The sequence below is a fragment of the Poecilia reticulata genome, chromosome 19 (assembly GCF_904066995.2).
Source record: "Poecilia reticulata chromosome 19, P_reticulata-male-v2, whole genome shotgun sequence".
In the NCBI taxonomy this organism is placed as follows: domain Eukaryota; kingdom Metazoa; phylum Chordata; class Actinopteri; order Cyprinodontiformes; family Poeciliidae; genus Poecilia; species Poecilia reticulata.
In genome coordinates this window covers 3,648,050-3,665,294 of record NC_088848.1, presented here as the reverse complement: position 1 = coordinate 3,665,294, position 17,245 = coordinate 3,648,050, and the positions used below count along the sequence as shown (strand labels likewise).

Genomic DNA, 17,245 nt, shown 5'->3' with positions numbered 1-17,245 from the left:
ATTGGAGGACAGAGTCCAGACAGAAGACCGGGTCAAGACGAGGTGAAGGGGAGATGACCCGCCAAAAAAAGATCAACTTTTGAGGAGAGTTCATGGTAGAAATAAACAAAATAATGTTTCTTAAATGTGCAAAAACTTAAATGATTAAAAGTCTGAGATTTTAATAATATTCACATTTCTAAGGATTTTGTTGCTGCAGTTTGAACCTGCTGCACTGTTGATGTACAGTGTTGCAAAGGTAGAGTTGAGCATTTTGTCCACTAAAAAATAAAAAGCCATGATTTCTGATACTTACATGAATGAAACATAAGTCTGGCTTTGCAAAACCACAGTTGACCTGAACTCTTTTGAGTTTACATTTATTGACTTTGACTGAAATGCATTTTCTATTTAAAAAAAATAAACAACTGACAGATTTGAACTGCAGGCAGATCAGGTTGATCTTTAAACTCTTGAACTAAATAACACCACTGCAAGGCTTCAAAATGAGACTTTAGTTTATTCTGGAACGAGGGCTTCACAGATTTAGTTGTGCAGAAATGTTCTGCAGTACAATCCCAAATGTTGGCTTTTGGCCATCTTTTGCACAGATTACAAGCTGCTAAATGATCCTGACCTTCGATTGTAGTCAAGACATTTCAGAGTCCACAGTGCCTTGATTTTATAACCACATAATTCAAATTAGCTCATTATGATTTATGTAATAAACCAACAAAGTAGTAGATGATGATTCAATAAAAAACTGGCAGCCAGTTTGTATTTAGTCCTATTTACTATTTCTGAAACCGATCCCGGAATAAAAACCTGTTAGATGTTGCAAACATTTTAATATTATTTAATCTATTTCTAAACTGAAAACGGTTCTTGCATTAAATTACCTAATTTATTTTCAGGCGCTACACTGAATATGCTTTAAACTTCATATTAAGCTTTTCACCCAGCAGATGGCGCCAAATCTAAAGTCCCAAATATATTTCAGTGAAGTGGATTTGAACTTCTGTCTCCTTCCGCCCTCTGTGAGACTCTGCTCACAGTGGGATGACCGCTGCTGATGGAGATCATGACACATCGCTCAGCATCTCTTACAGGCGTCGACAGAAGAAGCTCAAGGCTGTGATGACATAGAAAACATGTCATGATGTGAGTTTGAGAAGCTGAAAAAGTCTCAGGAGTAATCTGACGATTCAGCGTTCTTAATAATCTGTCTCTTCTGTTTAAACCAATCCTCTGATCTGATTTGTCACACCAACCCTTACAGGATGGATTTTGTGAAAAAAAAAGAATATATTTTTATGTGATTTTGCTCTTAATCCACACAAAACTCAGTTTAATAACTGGAAACGATTATTTGTCAAATATCCGACCAAAGAGTCTGGTAAGAAAAAGTCGTATTCGCGTGTCTTCATGACTTTTAGGGTCTGTGGCAAATACTGTGCCAATATATCAACATTCAGTCTTTGACATGATTCCTAATCGACGATATCTTGTGTTTTAATAACTTTATATTCTAATATGCCATTTAAAAGTAGTTTTACCACACTTCCTGGCGCCATGTTTAATTCCAAACAGGAAGCAGTGGTTGTTTTGAAGCAATCTGATTGGCTGATAGGTTTTAAGTTTGCCCTACACCGCCCCCTACGGGTTTGGCATGTTTAAAACGACGCTCAGGAACGGATTTTTGAGGTTCGCATCGGTTCAGGATTGGTTTCGGGTTCTGAAACCGAGCCTGTGTGTATGACATTTATTTTTTTAAAACGATGTGATGGAGATATTCGAGTTATAAAAACCCAGCTATGTGGACAAGGACTCAAAAAGAGGGGTGAAAATGTATGAAGGGGTCAATTTTTTTCTGACTTTCATTTGTAAAATGTTTTGAAAATTACAATTTTCGTTCTACTGCAATATATACGCTTTATTTAAAAAAAAAGTTTTTCACATATTTGTTAAAACTGTATAGCATAAGACTGATAATTGGTGTAAACATTGAGCTCTTCTGCTTTCTCCCAGAACTAACCAGAAACAACCAATCAGAGCCAGGAGGTGGATCTTAGTGCTGCCAATCACCCTCTTTAACAGAGCCTGTTGTGAATGCTCAGGCTAGATAGCATAGCTACTGATGACGGTGGATAAACGGTTTTCTTGTAACCTTCGTCGTTTCTCCACCATTAGCATATTTAGCAGCTGGTACATGTTGTTGATTGACAGCACTAAGACCCTCCACTTGGCTCTGATTGGTTGTTTTTTCTCAGGAGCGGTGTATTTCTTCAGAAGGCAATAGGAGGAGGGCATTAATCTTTTCTCAGATTATCTGTCTCATATTTTACTGTCACAACATAGCGACAGTTTTAACAAATATGTAAAAAACAGATAAAATAAATAAATACACTACAATGTGTATCATGTAAAATCATGATAAAGTACTTTGCATTTATTTGTGTTTGCAGCATAATAAAGATCAATTTGCCCCGTTTGTTATTGCTTAATAGGAAGAACATACTGCAACCTGCTCTGACCTCCAGAGAAAAGTGATCAATATATGACAAATTATATTGGAGTTTCTTCTCCAGCTTGTGTCACCATCTCAATTTTCACACAGAAGCTGATGCAGCAGGAAACCCTCTGCTGCTGAGATGCCTTAAATTGCCATCGCTGTCTGATGATTGCTTTTATGGATAACCCCATCGACTCTTCTCCATTCAATTACTCCACCCCGAGGTGAAAGATAACTCACTTAGGGGGAGCTTCAAGCCTGTAGGAGGTCATTTTGAATTAAAGTATAATACCTCTCATGCCGATACACAATCAGGCTGATTACGGTTGGAGTTGTTTTCCGCCTCTCCTCCCCGTTTGATTCCTCAGGTGATAGTTTAAGAACAATGGCAGCCAAAAGTCAAGCTTAATAGCTCTGACGGTGGCAGAGACAAACAGTCGGAAAGGATGATGGAAGAGTTGCCTGTCTGGCCTGGATTTTATCTAACGCCCTTGAGATAAGCTGCAGACATAGAAAATGATTCCTTTGTTTGAGGGTCACCAGCTGCAAAGGATACAATGCATGAATTTTATCAGCATGTCCTTGAGGAAGTTCAATATGAAGAGATAAATCCTCCCATCTTTGTGAACCTGTGAGTTCAGATGTAACTGTGTGAGTGAGGAGAAGAGCTGCGGGTTAAAGCTGCAGTGTGAAACTTTTTTTTTTAGTTTTCCATATTCAATAAAAATGCCATCATGTTGTGACAGTAAGATATGAGACAGATAGTCTGTGGGGGAAAACGAGCTCCTCCTTGTGTCACTGTTGTGATCCGAAAAAATGCAACTTCTGCTCAAAAATGACCAATTAGAGCCAAGAGGAGGATCTTAGCGCTGTCAATCATCCTCCGGTACGCTGCTCAATGCGCTAAAGGTGGAGAAACAATTTCCTGTTGCAGAAAAACTGATCATCTGCTGTCATTGATGATATGCTAACTAGTCTAGAGGGCCACATAAAAAGTTCTGGCAGGCTCATTATCTTAGAGAGAGACAAAAATAGAGCTTTTAAGAAAACAGTTGTGTGTTTAAATATTATTGTATTAGTCAAGTTAACCATTTGAGTCCTAAGTTTCAAATCTTCACCTGGATATTTCTGCTTATTTTAATTGTACAAAGTTCTTTAAATGTCCTGTGAGTAAATATATTTGCCCATGTATCCATAACAACTGGTACTTTCAATATCTAGCAAGTTATTTTCGCAATTTACCGTCTATTAAAGGAGCGTCCCTCAGATTAATTTCACTTCCTGCTATGGTGGGAGTAAAATTACCGTAATAACCTGATATTGGCTGGAAAGCGCAACGTCTCCCCTTTCATAAACCATTGAAATTTTTCAGATAGCACAATTTGTGGTGGAATTACAGTACTGCAAATTTGGCTGGATTGTCACCGACACGTTCAGCCTAGAAGGTTTAAAGCAGTTTTTATTTGTATTCTATCAAAATACATTCATGTGAAAAAAAGTTCAACATTATTTAACATTAAGAAGGACTTATCAAATATTTATTCACATTTGAACACTTTAATTCATATTTGAGTATGTTCATGATCTTGACGTGTCCTGAAATAAAAATGAGTTTGACAGTCTTGGTTCAGAGGGCCGTATAAAAAAATTATGGCGGGCCAAATGTGGCCCTCAGGCCTCGAGTTTGACACATGTGGTTTAAGAGTTTGCTCAGTCTTTGCCTTTAGCGTATTTAAGCCTAATAATAAACAAGAAAAGTCAAAAGCATTAATAAGTATTTAAAATGATTTTGTCGGCAGAATTGGATTATATAGTCCTAAAACAATGAAGATTAAGAATAAAACTAGACAAAAGGAAGACTATTTTGTTTATTGTATCAAACCCACAATAAATAAATAAATAAACAATCCTGTGATGTCTGACTTTCTCTCTCTCACACACAGAAAGTCAAACTCCTCCTTTCTCGATTCACTCAGGGAGTTTCAGTCAGTTTGTCTTCAGCACCATCCGCGCTGCGTTTCTGCGGCTCTCCGGGAGAAGACAGAAGAGGAGATGTTGTTTTTAAAAGTAAGGCACAACCTCTTTACGCATCCTTTAGTATTTTAATGAGCAGTAAAAGCAGGGAGTCAGCGCTGCTGCTGCTGTTTTGGCCGGAGATCTTTTGTTTTTTTAGCCAGCGGTTGCTTTGCTGGACTTTCTGCATTCTGCCGGTTGAAAACGTTAAAACTCGACGATGCGCTCGGAAAAGGTGAGCAAGAAAAAAAAAAGTGTGAAATACATTTTGGGGGGGGAAATCAAATTGGTAAAGAAAAACGCTGACAAATTATTCGGAGAACAAACGGTGAGTTAAAGAAATATAGATTTGTATTTCTAAAAATGTGTCACTTTGCTAAGAATCAACTTTAAAAGTTCGAAGCTTAACTAATTCAGTTTTTTTTACCGTCTGCTAGCAATGGAAATAATTGTCATTTAAAAATATTTTTGGCAAAATAAGAATGTTTCTCGTATTAGTGGATCAAGCTTCATTAAAATGAACTCGTGTTTAAAATTAAAATGATATATTTTCTTAATATTTCAGAATTTCTTGCTAGGCTAAAGTTTGCTCGTGTTAGCAAGTTGCTAGCATCAAAATCACAATTTTTTTTAGCTCCTAGGCAACCTGTAGATTTGCCTGTTTAAAAATGTCTGCGACATTTGATTTAAAATCTAATATTACGCCATCTGATGTTACAATTACAAATTCTACTAAATTTAATTACCTGGCTAATTATTTTAAAGGATTTTTATAGCATTTTAGTGCACTCACAGATTCTACAACATGATCTGGGGAGCAAATTTTAAACATGGAAGCAAGTTGGTTTTTAATTACAGCCGCTGAAATTTTTCCCTCCAAAATTCCAACGTAGAATTTAAAGATGTTGCCTAAAAAGTCAGAACTTTGAGATGGCCAAAATTCTGACCACCTTCTTGAAAATTTAAGATTAAAAGTTTTAAAATTAAATTCAGAATTCTGACTTTTCATTAAATTCAACAAAAAAAGTCTAATTTCTGAGATTAAAGTTGGAATTCTGACTTTTTTCTAAAAGAAAATTCTCAAAAAAAAAAACAGAATTCAGTGAAAAAAGTTGTGATTTTGAGATTAAGTATCAGAATTCATTAGATTTTTTTCAGATTTTTAAAGTCAGAAATCTGAGTTTAATGTCAGAATTCTGACTCTTATAATTCTGAGATTAAAATCAGAAGTTTGACTTTTTTTCTGCACTTATGTTATTGTAGTTATTGCAAACCACAATAACTTTGATCAAACCAGGCCTAAATTATTTTAGACCTGCTTTAAAACACAATTTGTCATTTTAAAGTGTTTTAAAATGTGTTTTAGTGTAAAATAAGCCAGGGCAGGTTTGATCAGGCATTGTGTTTATTTTAATATTGACGCATAAGACGTAGGGGAAACAATCTTTCAATGTTTGACCAGTCTATTTCTGATGGTTAACCTGGCCATTTGTGTGTGGGTTTTCATAAATAGGATAATTGTTTATTGAATGACAAACTAACCTTTTAATTATGTGCTTGCAGTGAGGAAAAATGCTCAGATTTGGCTTTTGTAAGTATTTTATAATTTCGGATAAATTTTATCAAAGTGCTAAATAAAAAAAAAAATATATATGGGTCAAATCAATTTTAGCTTGAAAAAAAACAAACTGCCACAAAACCAAAACGACTGCTTAGGTTATAACTAATAGTCATGATGTTGGATTTTACTGAGCCTAAAATTAATGACAGCTTGTTATGGGGAACTTCCGTTCCAGATGTGCCAATGTTGATGAGAAGTACAGTTATTTATTTTTTTTAATTTAAGCACTTTTTTTATTCTTATCTTAAAGTTGTTTGGCTGCTTTTCTGTTCTCTCTGCAGGCAGATGGGGTTTAAATTCAAGATATCGGAGAAGACGTCAAGTTGGAGAGGATCAAATAATTACACAAAAAGGTAACGCCATTATTCTCTCATGTTTCTTAAATATTTTTAGAAAGAAAATATAGATTTTTTTTGTGTTCTTATATAAAAAGTGAGAGTTCAAAGTGGTGTAATTTTTTTTTGTTGCGCTCTCCATGTGTCTATGAAACTTCTTGTTTAAATAACATTTTATTCCAACAGGAACCAGTTAGGTCCCAGCTGTGTGGGAGGATAATTGATGGTTTATACAGTGGGGTTGGGTGGTATTGAATTTTTTAAAACTGTTAACCTTCCTCAAATTACACCCTAGTAAACCGACTTCCTAGAAAGACTTGTGATGCTTTCTCATTGCCACATAAGGTGTTTTTACGGTTTCTAGTGTATTATAAACTTTTATCCCAAGAGGAAACATCTAACATTGCAATATTTAAGTGATTTGACAACAAATGGGTAAATAATGGCTGAAAAACATGTTTTTTTTTATCACTTCTAAACTTTTTTTCATTAGAAATGTGACTATGAGTGTATTGGCTCAAACTGTGTTTATCGTTTGCAGAGCAACGCAGGTGTAGTTGCATTTTGAATGCTGGTTTTATAAAACTTCAGCTTTTTAAAAAGCGCAGCAGAATTTTGCGTGTCCTTTTTCTAAAACTGTTTCAGTTACAGCCAATGTTTTGTTTGCCTATCAAGGTTGAACTGCAAAAAACTGAGACAATTTAGTTGTCGCTTTCAAGAAAAACATAAAATTTTGACTCTTATTAAGTAAAAGGAAATAATAAATGATTTGGAAATGTATCAACAGAGCAAAAAGTCTGGTTTTAATCTCTCTGTTATTTATGCATTAATTATTTTCTGTCCCAAACTGTGGTTTTTAGGTTATTCACCAAAGTTTCCCAATCAATGTATTGATTAGATATGTCACAGTAAGTAAAAAATTAATTAAATTAAAACAAGTTCAATAACTTATTGAACGCATTTTCTCTTTTCTCTTTCTACCAAAAACTGGATGACAAAACTCTTCAGTTTTGGTCTCAAGGACAGTTTTGTTAACAGAGACTCCATAATTAATTTTATTTGTTGTTTCTGTTCATTTTAATTTGGATATTTAAAATGTCTTCCAGTTCTAAAGTTAGATGTTCATTTGAATTTACAGTTTATTGATCGCTGAGAATGTGTTCCTGCGTTTTTATGCCGTTACTGTTGTCTGAAAACAACAATAATGTCGTTTATCGCCATAAATTTGTCATCCATCAAATTAAGTATGACATTTTTATGGAAACAGATCCTGACACCAATTTTGTTATCTTTTTCTTGTGTTTGTATACTTTTCACATTTTGCCTCCCACATATATAATTTGTTTGTTTTATTTGAAATGGAAACCGTGCAGAAGTTTGCATCATGACTGGTTTTGTCCAATTGTAAGTCATTTACGTCCCTTTTTTTTAATCGGATCACCTTAATGCAGACTCAGGAGAATCAGTTTAATGGAGAATTCCCATCAGTTTACTGTGTGAAACGGCGGTGTCAGCAAGTTGCAAACTTTTTAAAGTTGCCTTTTTATGTAAATAGTCGGTGAGTGTTTCAATCTCAAATAGCCTTTGGGTGGAGCATCGCTGTTAGGGCTTTGAAAGCAACCACAAACCTTCATGTTCACAGCTTGAAGCCCACTTAGACGGGCTTGTACGAAGCTGGCTCTTTTATGGGCTCTATAGGAAACAGGAGGTTCTTGGCCTCGGGATGGGAGACATCTGGAGTCGGTGTGCGGCGCCACTCCCAGCTTCTCAGTTTGGGATATTCAGGCCTCTTTCACAAACGCTGACCTTTTCCAGTATTTTAACTACACAGGTGAACTTTACACGACCTTACAGAAGTATTAAATACCTCTTGCACCTTTTTTTTAAAGACATTTTTTACACTACAAAGTTTGCTGTTGTAATGTGAAACGATGTAATGTATTATATTTACTTCTGAAAAGTGTTGTGTTAACTTTGGGGTGTGTGTGTCTACCAATTTGCACTTCTGCCAACAGGTAACAGCCCAGTTCCTCAGTGCAGAAAAGCTCTAGTCACATGGTATGTGGTGTTAGTTTGTGCCTCAGATCTTTAATTGGGCCATTCCAACACGTTATTACATTCTGCTACGGTTCTGACTGCATGCTGATGGTTGTTGTCCTGCAGGAAGGTGAAACTCACACCAGTCTTTTGGGGCCTCTTGCAGGTTTTCCCCAGAATCGCCCTGAGTTTAGCTCCTTAAATGCACGTTTTGTGTTCTAAAAGAATATCTGGAAGCCACGTTTCATTTTTCTTTGTCTTTATTATTGTACGGTACTTTTCTGCAAAGAGTCGGACCGAATGAAGAACGCAAGCCCAAAATGTGTGAACTCACTTTAGAGGAAACTGTTGAAGACAATCTTTGTTTTCAGATAAGGAAATGTTTGTGAACAAGCAACGTTTGTTTTCGCTGCATTAGGTGGCAGACTTCACATAATCTGAGCAAAATTACAAGATATTATTGCACAAAATGAAATTCCCCAAATTGTTAAGATGTGGCAGCTAAATCTTTTAAATGAAAATGATATAAACAGTGCAACCAAATGTTTGGAAATGCAACAAACAAAATGAGTCCTTGACTTTAGCATCTGTTGCGTTGAGGTTTTAGGCAGAACGAAGCAATATTTTGCAAAGACGACTTCATATTTTGTGTCCCGATACAATTTTTCTGTTTGTGGTCTCAGATTTGTCCTTGTAGATGAACCACGAGGCTCTACTCTTTGTTTTCTTATATATTTTTCTCAAGTTATGTTTAATTGAGATTCTAGATCTTATTAAAGACTTTATGAACTGCTTCATGTTGGCAGTGAAGTAACTGGAATGGCTTTGAAACAAACCTCTTTCAACTAGAAATATGCTTAACTTGTGAGGAATCATTTTCCTCTTGCAAAAAAACCCTTCACCTGTTATTGGCTTTAAAATATTTGTAGTTTTGTAGGGCTGTAGTGATACAATAATCTAACGATACGATACGCAATATTCTGCTCACGATACGATATATATTGCGATATTAAGCAAACGATACAATTCAATACACTTTTGCGATTTTCTGAAAGATTTTTGAGGGACAGAGTGATTTTGGTGACATTTTGTGAATGTTATAGAGTTGGACTGAATTAATTCAACTGAAAACTGATTAAAAGCACCAACTGCACAATACCTGGCTCTGGTTGGACACAGACTTAAAGTCGACAGCTGGACAAAATGAATCAAAGAAATGGTGAGAAAACATGTTTCTTTTAATGAAACAGTACAAACTGTAGCTTACATGCTTTTGTAAAGTAAATAAAGTGCACCAAGTACCTGCTCTGAATAGTTTGATACCTTTTTAACCTTGACACTGAACATCTGAAGGAGTCACTATAAGCCTGATGACCGAATCCCTCTCCCGGCGAAGCAAGCAGTGAGTGAGCAAGGTGACAGTTGGATGTTACGATACTTGTGGATGAATATACATTTTTTTTCTAGGAAAGAAAATATTGATATCGCAAAATCGATATTATTACACAGCCCTAGAGTTTTGTTTTGCTGTCAGATTAATAAAATGTCTGCATAATGTTATCACAGAAAACATTTTATGTATTTCTGAATGAAACCACGAGGAAAAGTTGCAAAACAATATTACCTTCATCTGAACGGATTTATTGAGCCATAAATTCTGTGTATAAGATTTAAAATAATCTGTTTATTTTTGTTTATTCTATTATAATTGTCACTATTTCTGGTCATTGTGGTTCTGATTCCCTTTTGGGCTTTTTTTTACTTTGACAGATCATCACCTCTGATCAAATCACGATAACAATAAGCGACTTCCTGCTGGCAATAACTATTTACTACAGCAACTTAATCGGAATTTGTAACTGTAGACTATAAATAAGTCAAAGAAAATTAATAATCTGTTGTCAAAGCGGGTATAAGTTGCCCTCTGGGTGGGTGTGTACAAAATGCAAATCGCTACTTTTCTGGCCCGCCACAGCTTTTTGTGTGACCCTCTGGACTCCAGACGCTAAATTACATCAAATCAATCAGTCCACCCAGTTTTCTGTGATTCTGTGTTTGTGGAAATTCACATTAAAATAGATTCCCACTTTTTTTTTTCTTGCCAATGCATAACTAAAGTTTAGTGCAAATTTTCAGCGAAAATGGTCAAAACCATTGGGTTTAACTTTTAACTGACCTCTAACTCCCACCTGTAGGTGGCAGTATTTTGCACTTTTACAACGCCGCTGCCTCAACGTTTGATATCAAGTTATTAGTTCGTCTGTGATCGATGTGACGATATATAAACGCAAATATCACAAAATTCCTTGAAGCTATTTCTAAATCCACAAAATTAGTGAACTGAACAATGTGAAAAAACTTTTAATTTTAAGAAATTCTTATAAAATGCAGGTATATTTTAACAGTTTGAGTGGTTCTATCGTTACATTCCGGCACAGCCGGCCCTTTAAGACCACTGATGATCTTAAAAACGATGAGTTTGAAGCCGACGATCTCCCTGCTCACAGTCCTGCAGGGACATGTTTCGGTTAGCAGAAGAAGAAGGTGGAGGGTGGCACCGGTTTGTGTTTGTCAGTGGGATCCGTGTTTGGGGTGGAAGGAGCTGCGCCACTGGCCCTCCACATGTTTCGTTACACAACGTGGCCAGATGTGCACTTTCAAACGTCACGTGGCCGTTAATGAAGCCGTGAAAAGGGATGGTGTTTTTCTTCAAAGCAGCAGCAGACGTCAGGAAGCGTGTTAACGCAGCCGCTGGTGACGGTCTATTATTAGGCAAAACCGTGGAGATGTGTGGCGTCCAGGAAGAGTCGGCATGCGCAGGTTAAAGGAAGTTCTTAGTAATCACATAGTAAATATTTTATTTACAGATGCAAATGAAACTGAACGACAGTTATTCATCAGAAATCAAATTAATGATGGAAATGGGTTTAATCAGATTTCATAACCTGATGGCCTCAGAATAATTTTACATTTATTCTTTTATTATCTCAGTGAAATCTGTTCCTGTGAAGCCTTCCTGAAGAGTTGGAGTTCAGCCGCAGCAGAGGGGCGTCTGCACGTTAAATGGAGGCGTTAAATGGTTACGTAATGTGTGGTATATGTGTCAGGTTCACTTCAGTACAGAAGCTCTCACTTGGACAGTTTACATTTATATTTTCTAAAAAAATTGAAGCCAACTGTAGATGACTATACAGCTCAGTCCACTTAAAATGATCAGTTTCTCTGATTTTACCACCTGTAGGTATAAGTTTGAGTAAAATGGACATTGTTCTTTTGTTTTAAGATCTACTGACAACATGCCTCCGAAATTCCAACCAAAAATTTACTATTTGGTCAAAATAACAAAAAAGATGCGGAGCTTTCAGACCCCAAATAATGTAAAGAAAACAAGTTCATATCAATTTATAAACAACAATACTAATGTTTAAACTCAGGAAAAGTTCAGAAATTGGTGTTTGATGGAATATGATATATTATTTTCTGAGTTGAACATTAGTATTGTTGTTTCTGAATGAACATGAACTTGTTTTCTTTGCATCATTTGAGGTCTGAAAGTTCTGCACCTTTTTGGTTATTTTGACCATTTCTCATTTTCTGCAAATAAATAAAAAATCTTTGCTTGGAATTTCAGAGACATGTTGTCAGCAGTTCATAGAATAAAAGAATAATGTTCATTTTACTCACATATTCAGATAAAAAGTAAAATCAGATAAACTGATAGTTTTAACAGGTCTTAATTTTTTCCAAAGCTGGATATCAAATGCAAGTTTTACATACGTTTTTGTCAAATTTATATAAAAACAGTCATTTTATGTTTTATTTACTTGATTATTACAAGAATATTACTGAAAGGTTCATTTATCAAGTTTTCCGTGGGGTTCAGTGCAGTGGGTGTTCTTAATTTTTTCCAGATCTGTAAACTGTATCTTTAAATGTGTCCCACGTCACACATTTTGTCAATCAGTGAATATAAACAGCCAATAAATGACTAATTATATAATTCACCCTCACCAACTACTGGCCTGGTACAGAGGTGTAAAGAAACCTAAATTAAGTTCAGATGTTATTACAGAGTCATAACCTGAAACGGTGACACCCTACAAAAACAACAAATACGGGAAAAACACCTTGAAGATAATTTGACTATTATTATTATTACGCTGTCATAAATATGACATAACACCTGTAATGAACATGAAGGAGTCTTCATAAATGTTTGTCTGTTGTCATTAAGTGTCATTCTGTAAATAATTACACTTTTAATGCAAAGCTGTACTAAAACTTGCATTAAAAGTCCATTAAAATTGCCAACTTTGCACTAAAAGTGTCATTATTTATGGAATGACACTTCATGACAAGTCGTAGGCATTCAAGAAGACTCCTTCATGTCCAGGTGTTACGTCATGTTTATGACACTCTTATGCACACCCCTTCAAAATAAAGTGTCACCTTATCTTCTTTTAGTGTCTTTGTGGCACGCATAGAAACACAGATTTCATTTTTCTTGTCTCGTCTCGTCTTGTTTTGTGATTTCTGGTGTTATTTTTTACCCGTGCATGTAAACAGGGAAACTGGATCGTTTTGTGTGATCCAGTTTCCCAGAGGGCTGGTGTTGGCCGGAGATGCTAGACGCTGGTCAGTGTTTCCGGACTACCACATCCATCTCTTCCTGTGACTTTTCCTCTTGGCAGCCTTATGCTTATTTTTAGATTCTGTGTAACGGGGGAGACATAATCTGGGTAAACTTCCTGTGTTCTGACATCAACTAGGGGATATACCCTGTTTCTCACACATGACGAGAAGCTCGTTGAGAACAGATTAACAATGGTTTTCTTTGGGCGGATGGGGAGAATCGTCTTTTTTTTTAAATCCTGGGAAAGTATTTTTCTTTCTTTCTTAGATTTGCTCATCTTCATACACCAAAAAGGTACGTGTTGATATTTCTTCTCGTTTGTGCAAATAGGATCCTATTTAAACCGTCCCCCATTTGGGATTTGTATCTCTCCATTAGAAGCGGGCCACAGGGCCACAGCTTTACCACACAACTGGCATTTATTATGTAGAAAACCGCCAGTCCTGACTTCTGAGGGCTGGGCTGGTTTTGGGTAGGCAGTTGGAGAGGAAGTACGCTTTAATTTGTTGGGTTTGGTTTGCAAACAGCCGCTGTCAACACCTTAATTCTTTACGTGTTTAAACCATGTTGGGCTCCAGAGCACAAATGTTAGACTTGTCTGGTGAAGATTTTATTCAGAGAGGTTTCTGGAGCAATGCCTGAGAGATTAGATGGAAAACATTAAACATATTCATAAAATATGTTTAAAAAGAATCTACAGCTCTGGAAAACAAACTAAGAGCTCACTGCACTGAACCCCGTTGAAAACCTGGTTATTCCTCCAAGTATTAGTTTCTGAACCCTTCCTGAGTTAAACATTAGTATTGTTGTTTCTGAATGAATATGAACTTGTTTTCTTTGCATCATTTGAGGTCTGAAAACTCTGCACCTTTTTGGTTATTTTGACCATTTCTCATTTTCTGCAAATAAATAAAAAAAATATTTGCTTGGAATTTCAGAGACATGTTGTCAGCAGTTCATAGAATAAAAGAATAATGTTCATTTTACTCAAAACATATACAGATAAAAAGTAAAATCAGATAAACTGATAGTTTTAACAGGTCTTAATATTTTCCAGAGCTGGATATCAAATGCAAGTTTTACATACATTTTTGTAAAATTTAAAAACAGTCATTTTATGACTGTTTAGTTGATTAATACCGAAAAGTCAATTTATTTCATTTACTCGGTTATTTAAGTGACTCACATTATATATTAATTGCTCTTAGATTAATGTTTTTAAAGTTTTTTTCTTTCACTTTTAATGATTTTGCACTCCCACCTCATAAAAACATGACAACCCACTCTGAGCTCCTATACGTTTAGTCAGCTGGTTTACCCCTGAAGGTGCTGTACAATGGCTGCTGGAAAACAAGGGTTTTGTTATTGACTTTTCAGAAATGTATGGTTGTATAATTGTGCAATCTGTTTTCAGCCATTTTCGTATGAGAGTGTAAACGTGGCCAGCAGCGGCTTATTTGGATTTAAAGTGACAGGAGGCCCTAAAACATCTCATTATGAAATGAGCTCAAAATAGGCAGAACTGAGCAGACCTCATTATCTAACAATGGTTTTTTTTGTAAAAAATGTAAAGGTTTTTCTTTTATGTCACGTGGACCTATCCTAACCTAATTGGTCACCTTTAAGTTATTTTATATAAATCTGGTACAGTTTTATTTCAGAACTTTTGATTCTGTCTTTGCCTCTTTTTTGCAACTCTTTGCTAGATATTGATTTATAATATTTAATCTTCTTTTTTTTTTCATTTGTAGAAAACACAACAACTGAGGAAGAAGTTACCTAAAGTTTTCTAGAGTCAAGTAATAAACTTTGAATATCTCTAAGCTGGTTTTTCTTCCCGTCCACAGGTCGCTAACGGAAGGCGTATGCTGGCTCTGGCTGTAGTTTTCCTGCCATTACCATGAGCTGGAGCTTCCTGACGCGCTTGCTGGAGGAAATTCACAATCACTCCACGTTTGTGGGCAAGATCTGGCTCACCGTCCTCCTCGTCTTCCGCATCGTCTTGACAGCCGTGGGAGGCGAGTCAATCTACTACGATGAGCAGAGCAAGTTTGTCTGCAACTCGGCCCAGCCGGGCTGTGAGAACGTCTGCTACGACGCCTTCGCTCCTCTGTCCCACGTCCGCTTCTGGGTTTTCCAAACCATCCTGGTGGCTGCGCCGTCCCTCATGTATCTTGGCTACGCTGTGAACAAAATCGCTCGGGCAGAAGAGCAGGCAGATAAGGGGAGAGTGAGGAGATTTCCGCGAAACAAACTCAAGAAGCGCTACCTGGGGAGCAGGAAGCAGCACAGGGGCGTGGAAGAGGCTGAGGACGACGACGAGGAAGACCCGATGATCTACGAAGTGGCGGAGGACGATGGGAGTCTAGCTGCGAAGGGAGACAGTAATGAGAGACAAGTGAAAGAAAAGGTCCGCCATGATGGTCGTCAGCGGATTAAAGAAGACGGGCTGATGCGCATTTATGTCTTCCAGCTGTTGGCGCGTTCCGTCCTGGAGGTGGGCTTCCTCTGTGGACAGTATGTGCTGTACGGATTTGCAGTGCCTTCCAGATACGTTTGCTCCGACCTGCCCTGTCCGCACAGCGTGGACTGCTTCGTGTCGCGGCCCACGGAGAAAACCATCTTCCTCCTCATCATGTACGCCGTCTCTTTGCTCTGCCTGGTGCTCAATTTATGGGAGATGCTTCACCTGGGCATTGGCACCATCTGTGAAATGGCACGTTCCCGCCAGCTGCAGCTGCGTGACGACGAGCTGTACGGACTCACAAAGAGGAATAAAGCAGTGAATGAGGCGGGGCTGAGCGACGACCACTGCAGCTCCCCTTTCACCTGGAATGAATCTCCAGCCCCTCCAGGATACAACATCGCCGTCAAACCTCTCCTGGTGTCTAAGGGGAACCACATCCCACCTCTTCCCATCACCGACCTCACCCACGCCAAGATCGCGTGCCGACAGAACCACGTGAACATCGCCCAGGAGGAGCGACAGCAGTACGTCAACAACGACGAGAACCTGTGCCGGGCTGGGAGGGGCGACGGTCCCAGAAGTGCCCAGAAAGACGTGGGCCAGGCGCAGAAGAAGCTGAATGCGAACAACCAGACCTACAGCCAGCTGCAGGGCCACGGTAACAACAACAACAGCAAACCCAACCATGAACGTAAACACCGGCAGGCGTCCCGGCACGCCTCTGGAAAGGCCGAGACCAACAAGGGCAGCAGCGGCACAAGCAGCAGCAGCAAATACGGAGTGATAAAGAGTTCTGAGTGGATCTGAAATAAAGAAACACTGTTCAGACACAGAACTTGGGTTACAACTGATGCAGCTACAACACAGAGATTTTCTCAAAAGCACCATTCAGTAAAAGTCTCTGTATTTCTGAAAACAATCTCCTACAGTGTCAATCCCGGTTAAAACATTTGCTTATCCAAGTAACTTTTGGGTAAAACCAGGTTCTTCAGGGACAAATAAAGTATTCAAGGGCTTATTTCAGTTAGCATTAGCGACTCCTCTACAGTATTTTTCATTATTTTGTTGTTTACATTTGACACTTAGCAGTTATAGAAGAGATTAGCTAAACCCGACTACATAACTTTAAACATCTATAAGCAAAAATGTGTTGAAAATAGTAAGACAGGTGTATTTCTCTTAAGAAATACAGAGTAGATACTTGTATCCTGGTATTTTTATTATTTTTATTTTTTATTTGATTTTAAAAATGTCAGTTATGTCTGGCATTAGAGGCCTCTGTTTTAAGTGCCTTCATTGAAGAGCCAAAGAACTGCTTAACTTTTTTTTTTTTATAAATAAACTGTTCTCACTAAAGTGGACATGACCAGCTCTATGTACAGATACTTCTAATTCCTAACTAATGTTGTTTCTGAGTATGCAGAACAGTTTGTTTTTCTGCTGAGCCAACTTTTCTGTGCAACTTATTCCTACATTAGTTCAACGGTTAATGCAGAGCCCAACTTCATGTTTTACCTGGCCTGGTATAGAGTTGATTGATTTTCAAACTGAAAGGGTTTGGGCTTGTTCAAAGATATTTTTTTACTGCCAAATAACAGCATGTTTTCAATAAAAAAAGTCTCTATTTTCTTTGTTGAGTTTGTCTTTC

General features: G+C 37.4%; 1 protein-coding gene across 5 annotated transcripts; it reads left to right on the top strand.

The window, feature by feature from the left end:
- The first annotated feature begins 1,000 nt into the window (after window positions 1-1,000).
- On the top strand, window positions 1,001-16,432 carry LOC103481269 (gap junction gamma-1 protein-like). 5 transcript variants are annotated; one of them, XM_008436657.3, is made up of 5 exons: window positions 1,001-1,140; window positions 4,435-4,739; window positions 6,068-6,095; window positions 6,407-6,478; window positions 14,978-16,432. In XM_008436657.3, exon 5 carries the CDS (start codon window positions 15,031-15,033, stop codon window positions 16,402-16,404), a length of 1,374 nt encoding a protein of 457 aa, XP_008434879.2. In that variant the 5' UTR covers window positions 1,001-1,140; window positions 4,435-4,739; window positions 6,068-6,095; window positions 6,407-6,478; window positions 14,978-15,030; the 3' UTR covers window positions 16,405-16,432. The 5 variants fall into 5 exon arrangements, with proteins under 5 accessions (XP_008434879.2, XP_008434878.2, XP_008434876.2 ...); XM_008436656.3 differs by lacking the exon at window positions 6,068-6,095 and having other exon boundaries at window positions 4,435-4,558; XM_008436654.3 differs by lacking the exon at window positions 6,068-6,095.
- The last annotated feature ends 813 nt before the right edge of the window (window positions 16,433-17,245 follow it).